General features: G+C 42.7%; 1 protein-coding gene across 3 annotated transcripts; it reads right to left on the minus strand.

The window, feature by feature from the left end:
- Window positions 1-349: 349 nt before the first annotated feature.
- On the minus strand, window positions 350-8,237 carry kdm8 (lysine (K)-specific demethylase 8). Of its 3 annotated transcripts, none has more exons than XM_064314744.1 (8): window positions 8,117-8,237; window positions 6,681-7,155; window positions 6,070-6,242; window positions 5,241-5,377; window positions 5,057-5,103; window positions 4,123-4,272; window positions 3,935-4,027; window positions 350-1,886 (listed from the first exon to the last, which is right to left on the minus strand). In XM_064314744.1, the coding sequence occupies exons 2-8, from the start codon at window positions 7,149-7,151 to the stop codon at window positions 1,722-1,724; spliced, it is 1,236 nt and encodes a 411-aa protein (XP_064170814.1). In that variant the 5' UTR covers window positions 7,152-7,155; window positions 8,117-8,237; the 3' UTR covers window positions 350-1,721. The 3 variants fall into 3 exon arrangements, with proteins under 3 accessions (XP_064170814.1, XP_064170813.1, XP_064170815.1); XM_064314743.1 differs by having other exon boundaries at window positions 8,054-8,192; XM_064314745.1 differs by lacking the exon at window positions 8,117-8,237 and adding an exon at window positions 7,910-8,039.
- Between the last annotated feature and the right edge of the window lie 225 nt (window positions 8,238-8,462).

Genomic DNA, 8,462 nt, shown 5'->3' on the forward strand with positions numbered 1-8,462 from the left:
GTACATACTGAGTTCTGAAAGCTGTGAAACTGTTTCCATCACTGTGTTTTACCTTTTTTGGAAGTACTGTCACAGTTGAGCAGGATCCACATTTTTAACGAACGGTTAACTAACGGTATGAGGGAGTTCTAATGCAGCTTGGAGTTTAATTTAATTTGTTTCCCCTTTGACTTAATGTGCGTTTATCGCTCATATAGCACTCTTCCCACAAGCAAACAGTTTAATTACTAGGGACTGTTTTCAAAAAATGTATAATAAAGATGCATTAGAGATGGAGATTGGTGTTAGTTCATGCCACTGGAGATGTAGGTAATGAGTGCCAAAACATGACGATGAGAGCACACCAACATTCGTTTGGCAAAATTTTTTATTTTCTGCAGGGTAACGCATCTATAGAAACGCACCCTTACTGAAGAGTGGGTGGGGTCACTTTTTCAACTCTGAAAGCGCATAATGCCGTAACAATCTATGTACAAAACCACACTGTACCTGTACCCCTGTATCTTAAAGTACAGTGGGGACCAAAGGTCTGAGAACACTATCAACAAGAATTGATTGTTTATCATTAATTAACAAGGGCTAATACAATTATGACGCTCTGTTTATGCTTCTTGTTCAACACGTTTTGTAGGTATTTGTAGGTAGTAAAACATAGCAACATCAAGTACAATGGCAGATTCATTCAATTAAATAGATGGTTTTAGTTAATAGCCAAGATGTATACATATTCAGTTTTAGGAACACATTTGTTAATCAAAAGACAAATCAGGAACCAAGGTACCCTGTCCACATAGTTAAAATGGCTTTATTGAACTGGCAACTATAAAATCAAAATAGAAACTATAAAATACTCCCAATGCATTTCGGTTACCTTCATCAGGGAGTAGACCAGAGTTGCAGAACTATGGTGTTTAGATGACAAACAATAAACCTTCATTAGCTACACCTCTCTCTAAATCAATAAGCAGAGGTGTGGCTAACATGTTAACCTGTAGAATTCTTTCGGCAAAAAGTTCCCGATAAGTGAATAACTCACCGGCCTAACAAACCATGCATCAATATTGATTCACAGTTTGTTATTAATTCTATAGGTGAACATGTTAGCCACACCGCAACCTCCTGATTTAGACAAAGGTGTAGCTAATTAAGGCTTATTGTTGCTGACGTACCATTGTTCTGCAGGTATAGCTTATTCCCTGTTGTCAAAATGTGTTTGAGTATTTTATTATTTTTATTTTGAACCTGCCAATGCAACAAAGGCATTTTAGCCTCTGTTCTTGTTTTGCTTTTTGATTAACGTTTTTCATCCCCACAAAAAAGCTCTTCCTAGCCACCAAGAGTTCTTTTTTTTGCTGTGTATGTAGCACTTATTTCTCACGTGTTATATTTCACGTGTTAATGCTTGAATGGGATAAAGGATGCAACAACCTTATGGTGGAGGAACCACATATTCACAAAGCCTCCCGTTTCATACGAGCGTTTGGAAATGTTTTTTATAATTTTGGTCTGCAACCGTCCTCCTATAGCGTATTCCTGAATAAGACGTGTAATTGGAGTCGCATTATTCCTTGATGAATGAAGACGAGCAGGACTTGTGACCAGTGTCCTCAGGCTTTTGGTCTCCGCTGTGCGTCAGGCCCGTGTTTGTCCTAAAAAAACAGTGTGACGCAGTAAGGGTTCGACGGACAGCTCAGCAGCAGGACCCGAGCCGGGGCCGTTGGTCAGGACCACCAGAAGCTGACGGAGAAGCTGAGGTCCAGGGCACGGACGTAGTGCCAGTGCTGGACCGGGATGAACAGCACCTCTCCGGGCTCCAAGACGCACTCCTGATAGGGGGCCTTCGCAAACTCCGGGAAGCGATCCACATCTGGACGCTCCACGTCCACCTGAGCCCCACAGAAACGCATTGCATTGGATCAGATCAGAGGAACTTTATTTTTCTTCGAAGGAACTTCTTTTGCAGTGTCAGGTGTGCAACCGAGCAATCATCCCAAAAAATGACCTTGGGACACTAAATAAATAATACTTAAAACAGCATTGATAATACTTTTGGGCAACTTTTCCCATAATAATACAATTGACTATTTGGTCATTTGGCAAACGCTTTTTACCAAAGCCACTTAGTAAAGTGGTAAGCAAATCCCACTAGAGAAAAATTCAGTCATATAAAAATATCTTCCAATGTTAACAACTACATTTCGTCTAAGTTACAGTGATTAACTTAATTTTTCTGTAGGCTAATTTTAAAGCCTTTTCATGGTGCCTGAATGTCTATAAAAACACATGGCGGAACATCTGTATTTCACCAAGATGTGTTTAATTTTAAATTACTATACAGTAGAACCTCATTTATCTGAACCCCATGAAAATGATGGTTGCTGGGAAACTGAAATGTTCTGTTAAGTGAAACATGACTGAGTATACATGAGAACTGTTCCTAAATAAATTCAAGTCATTTATTTAAACTCCGCCACAAGTATTCATATGAATATCCTGTTATTTACTCACCGTGAGACCCTTAAACATAAAATAAATACTGTACAGTGCAGTACGATCTCTCAGCATTGCCACGTTTGTCTTTACTAAAAGGTTTTTGACCACTGCATATTTAGGGCTACTCAACGAAGTCATTAACAATATAAACTTGGTCATAAAGAAACATCAGACTATCCGACACTACTTACCCACATCCATAAACATAATATCAATATACATGAATATTTGTCAGAAATATCTGAACATTGATACACAGTAGAAGATAGAAGAAGATATACTTTATTGAACCCCGTGGGGTGATTTGTCCTCTGCATTTGACCCATCCTAGTAACTTAGGAGCAGTGGGCATCTGCCTCCCTTGTGCTGCGCCTGGGGACCAACTCCAGTTCTGAGGCAAGTGCCGTGGTCAAGGACACCTGCAGGAGCGCACCTAACATGCATGTCTTTGAGTGTGGGAGGAAACCAGAGTACCTGGAGTAAACCCACGCGAACACAGGGAGAACATGCAAACTCCGCACAGAAAGACCCCAAGCCGAGATTCGAAACCACAACCTTCTTGCTGTGAGGTGACAGTGCTAACCACTGTGCCACCGTGTCCGCCCATCTATGGCCTAACTTTAGCCTGCATGTGTGGAGTCCTGTGAGCCACATTAACAGGGCCATAGCTGACGTTTCACTGTAGTCAGGGGAACTAATTTACAATGGATTCTTTTGCTATAGACCACAAGATATTTGCCTACTATGTCTTGAACTTCCTGGTCTTCTCCTGTTAACATTGCTGCCCATCAGCTGGACCCCTCTGAGTGTGTACTGAACACTGCGCCTGGAAATCCTAAGCTTCCTTAATAACCTTTGCTGCAATGTTCGCGTGGCTCCACACATCTAAGCCTAACACCTTTGCCATATTTCTTACAGCTTTAGTGCCTGTTTTACTTACACTACAGGCCAATGGTATTAGGCTACCTGTGGGTTTTAAAAAAAACCTGATGTAGATAAGATTTCAGTCAATTTAACCACTTCTCCTCCCTCTCCCCCATTTGAAAAATGATTGGATAAACTTCCAATAATGTTTCACTGTAATCACAGCCAATTTTTTATTTATTTATTTTGCTATTGGAGGTATACATTGAAAAAAAGCATATACTTTGGTTTGTAATTCAATAAATGCATATATAACTGAATTCTTCTCTACGTTAGGTTTTTTTTTTTACCTAATACCTTTAGCCTATACTGTATATACATACATACATACATACATACAAGCCTATATTCTATAAATCAACCATAATTCTGTGATTCTCTGTAGGAGCAAGCAATGACACCACTTGTTGCTGTTGTAGCCTCAGTGGGTGGGGTTAGAAACAGGAAGTGCTCTCTATACCTGGCTGGTGTTGCAACTCCAGTGGGAGGAATCAGAAGCAGGAAGTGCCTGGCGTACCTGGCTGGTGTTGTGGAGTAGGTGAGACTGGTGTGGGTACAGCTTCTCACTGTCCTCTGGGGAGTAGAGCCGAATGTACTTCCTGCCGACGACCTGTTTGGAGAAACCAGCCCAGGCGTGAGGAATAGGGGAGACAGGCTCGGACTGCGGTCCAACATGCTTCCCTGTGAAACGGGGTGTCACCTGACCTGGGCCAGGAAGTTCTGCTGGGGGTCCTGGTGGAGAGGAGACACTGTCCCCGCAGGCCCAAACCAAGCATTGATAGTGATGTCGTCTTCCTCTCCCTCCCCAAGGCAGCAGTAATCAGGGATACGGATGTCTTCTTTCAGTTCAGGAATCTTGGAAATTTCATATTGACATAAGTTAAACCAGGGCCACATGAGTATCCCTCGATCAAAACTGTCCCTTTAATGACAGGACATGTTTCTGTGCGCTGAGGTTTCTTTGTAGCCAGCATTAAAAGCTTATAGAAGTGGCAGCACTTTCAGTTGGTGAAAAATAAAGGGAGCACAGCAGATATGGGGCTTCACTTGAGGACCAGCAGCTAGTGTAAAATACTGTAGGGGGCACACAGCTCCATTCCTGGGGTACTGGTTTTTAGGGGTCCAAGCATGAAGTGCTGGAACCCTATTGTTTTTCTTCAGATTTTATTTATCATTATTTTATTTATTTTTGTGCTCTAAAGCTGTTTGCTTAAAATGCTTCTTCTCCTACAAAAATTGACCGATTTGCACAAAGTTTGCATAGCCAAAATTTGTACAGCCTCTTGGATTGGCCACCATTTTCTTAATGTCCCCAGATTTAGCCTAACCTAATGGCTAATTAACCTAATGGGTGAGACCCATGAAACTTGAGACCTTGCCACAGTGGAACAAGATACCTCTTTATGGCCACTGAGTGATTTTGGCATGGATTGACCACTTGTTAACTGGCGTAATATTGGCTGTGTGTGCTTGGACCCTGTGCATCGCTGCTTGCAGCTATATTTACTATGGTTTTTGTTTCAACCAGTTATTCTAGCTTAAGTTTCTTAATTCATTGGAACAAGCTAGTGATTGACAGCTCAGTGCAGCTCTACCCAGCTGTTCCAGGGTCAGTGTGAGGTGAACAGGCAGGTCTGACCTGATCAAAGAGCTGATGCTGAGCCAGGTATCCCACAGGACCGCCCTCTTATAGAGACAGACACACCCACATAAGAGAGAAAGCGAGAGAGAGGGAGAGGTCAATACATCAATGAAGTGATCCTCCTTTCACACTGACAATGTGGACAGTTAAGCCACAGACACAGATATGCCGAATCATGTACCTACTGTTCCAGTGATATAACGGTCTATAAACTCATTGACTGTGATGAGTGATTGCGACCATTCTTCATCGGTGTACCGGGAGCCCAGTTCCACAGGAACGGTCCGGCAGCCAGCTGTTCTCCGCAGGTAGTCAATGCTTGGAGAGGAAGGTCCAGAGAACACACTGTTTAGAGAGACTTGTATGCACGGGAACTCAAGTGCTTATTTTATGCAACGCTAGAACACACTTTTATTAATCTTTTATTGGAGATAAAGAGATAAACAAAGGGAAAGGGAGAGATTCTTCAAATTGGCTCAACACATCTTGCATAGCAAAATACTAAATGAACATGCTTGATTCAAACTAGATTCAGCCCCTGAAACATGAAATGTGGCTACAATATTATTAACTGATTGTGTAAAACGCTATATTTATATTTAGGCAATAACCAGATGCTCTTATCCAGAGCAATTTACCAAACTTTCAAAAGGGTTTAGCTAACAAACAGTGCTAATGCCAAGTAATCAGTGTTGTAGCTGATAGCGGCAGTCAGTACATAAACCTACAGCTAATGCTAACTGCCACAATAGGTACAAGAGGGAAACTGAGGATTCAGTGCTTTTAAGTATTTTGAGGGCACATTGTTAGATGCAGCATAGGATGGGCTAGTTAACCCATAAGTGCTCTGAGTTCGAGTCTACAGTAAAAGACAGACAGTGATTTGGCCGTTCTAAAGGACAGGTGATGCCCTTTCAACACAAGTTGAAGCAGGTCGTTTTGATGACCTCAATCCCAGAATGGGTTTTACAGGGAAGGCAGGACTCTGCCTGACCTAGGAGGAACATTACCTCCAGCGGTGGTCCTTGCAGGCAGGCCAGTGGTCTATGACACCCTGTAATATGACCGGTTTGCGTGGAGCGAGGAAGAGCGAGCCAAAACTCTCCAGGGAGGGACACTGCATCCTGGGGACGGCCGTTTCTGCGCCGACCTCAGGCGCGAAGGCACGCTCCGTCCTCAACCTCTGTCAAAAAGGAGCCGGAAAACGGCTGTCAGCAGTCACTCAGCACAAGGTCACCTAGTGGCCATCAGATTAACCGTCAACCAATCACACAAAGGCATGGGAATAAACCAGGGACCCTCAACCTCATTTTCACCTTAAAAGCCAGTTCAGTCCCAAGAAATCAGGTGTGGTGAGCTACAAGTGTCATTAACTGATTTCATTGATTAATTAAGTGCTGAGTAACAACAGAAAGCAGCATACCCTGTGGTTCCCCAATTAATGGATTGATATCGAAAAGCAAACTAGACTTTCACTAAAATTAATTGGTAAATAAAACTACTAATGTTATGTTGTCAGACTTTGCACTTTTCATGAGAAGAAAATGTTAATTTCAGACAGTGCCCAGTACCCAGTATTTTATTTTACCAGACCCCAACACATTTCTGAACGGAAATGAACCTTCATATCTGGGCCTTCATTGGAATCCTCCTCTTCAGGGCATCTCTTCCTAAATTTCCCATGCAGGATTCCCACCACAGTCTGCAGTATGTTATCCATGATGGCTGCCCCCATCAGCAGTCCCATGTCACATGACCTAATGGCTTCCTGCCCCGCGGCTTCGGAGGCTTCTCCCCAGCAAAGGCTGGCAGCTTTGAACAGGCAGCCGTAGGAGTACACCCGTCTCCACTCCTTGTCCACGTCTCGCCAGGTTCCCGTGTTGAGCTTTTCCCAGGCGAAGTCCAGGATGACCTGGGCATTTTGGGCGAGCAGGGAGGGTTCTGCGCTGCTGTACAGCTGCTTCCTCGCCAGTTTCAGCACGGACACGATGCTGGGCTCCACCTTCTCACCGAACTGCAGTGGAAACTCCGCCTCAGAGCCCGGGAAAACAGCCTGCAACTCCGGATATATGTGCGCCACAGTCCCAGACATTCTCCTTCAGATGCAGTGGCAAATACAGGAAAATATATTCAGTCAACGCACATTTATTCTTTTTATTCTGAAAGGATGAACAATTTACTTCATGTCCGGCATCAATGCATGAAGTCGGCCAGTGGTCACCAACCCTGTTCCTGGAGATCTACCATCCTGTTGGTTCTCATCTGAACTCTAATTTGGCACACCTTACTTTACTAATTAGCAACTCAACGAGATCTCTTGCTGTCGAATGAGGTGTGCTTTGTTAGGGTTGTAATGAAAACCTACAGGACGGTAAATCTCCAGGAACACGGTTGGTTAACACTAATATAGGCAATCTCCTGAGTACAATCTCTGCCAGATGTGGCATTACGAGAGTATGCTCTATGTATTTGCAACGGAGCCGTGCACAAGAAAGACATAACCTGAGTAATAACCTACATGTCTGTCTACCACTACTGCCAATTCATCACAGAACACTTGAGAAGTAGAGCGCATTCTCTGTAACCATTACAATCTGGTAAAGTTATTTACTGGTCATAATCCCTGTAGTTATTACTATTAATAACACGAATTTGATACATTGTCAGCCATGGATTCCGAGTCAGCTTCGACCTGCCAACTCAGCACTAATATAAATTAGGTAACAGCTTTGACATGTAGCTAAAACGTATTAATACATACAACAAAGTGGACACAATGATAAGCATATACTGAAATCCAAAACTTAAGAAGTTGTAACAAACTAACTATGTAAGGTCGCTAGTGCTAACCTCGTCAGCTATAAGACGTTATCATGTTAGGTCGCTAGCGTTCGATAAATTTCGCAGCTCGAAAAAACTATTTGATTTTAAAACACGCTTGTGATCTATTCAAGTGTGCAAGGATACCACATATACATATCGTAATAAACTTACTTCACACCGCTAGCGACTAGCTAAAAACATATCCTCCTCCATTTCAATTGCGTCATGCACTACCTGAATGATGTCCGTGTAGAAAACTACGCAACCACACCAGCGTTCCAACCAGCAGGCCGATTCCAAAAACCGGGGTTTTAAAATACTAGCTGGATTAAATTGGGTTAACTACGATACGACGTTCGCTTTAGAGAAACAAATGGCTCTGTGAACAAGCTTCTTACAACCAAAGTACGTAGACTCATGACCATAAGTTCTATTATTATACCACAGAAGTCATCCTATTAAAAAAGTTACATTTAGTCGTTAATAAATTGACAGCACTGACAGAAAAATGGTTGCTAGGTGTTCAGTTCCATCAGAGGCTGAACAAACCATAGTGGAAGCCCTGGCAGCACCTTTGCAA

Source organism: Anguilla rostrata, chromosome 17, assembly GCF_018555375.3.
Source record: "Anguilla rostrata isolate EN2019 chromosome 17, ASM1855537v3, whole genome shotgun sequence".
Taxonomy (NCBI): domain Eukaryota; kingdom Metazoa; phylum Chordata; class Actinopteri; order Anguilliformes; family Anguillidae; genus Anguilla; species Anguilla rostrata.

Coding starts and splice junctions, on each gene's coding strand:
- kdm8 (XM_064314744.1), bottom strand. CDS start 7,151: ATGTCTGGGACTGTGGCGCACATATATCCGGAGTTGCAGGCTGTTTTC. Junction 5,378..6,069: donor TGCAAGGACCACCGCTGGAG/GTAATGTTCCTC, acceptor TTCCTCTCCAAG/CATTGACTACCTGCGGAGAA. Junction 4,273..5,056: donor AGCATCAGCTCTTTGATCAG/GTCAGACCTGCC, acceptor GAAATTTCCAAG/ATTCCTGAACTGAAAGAAGA.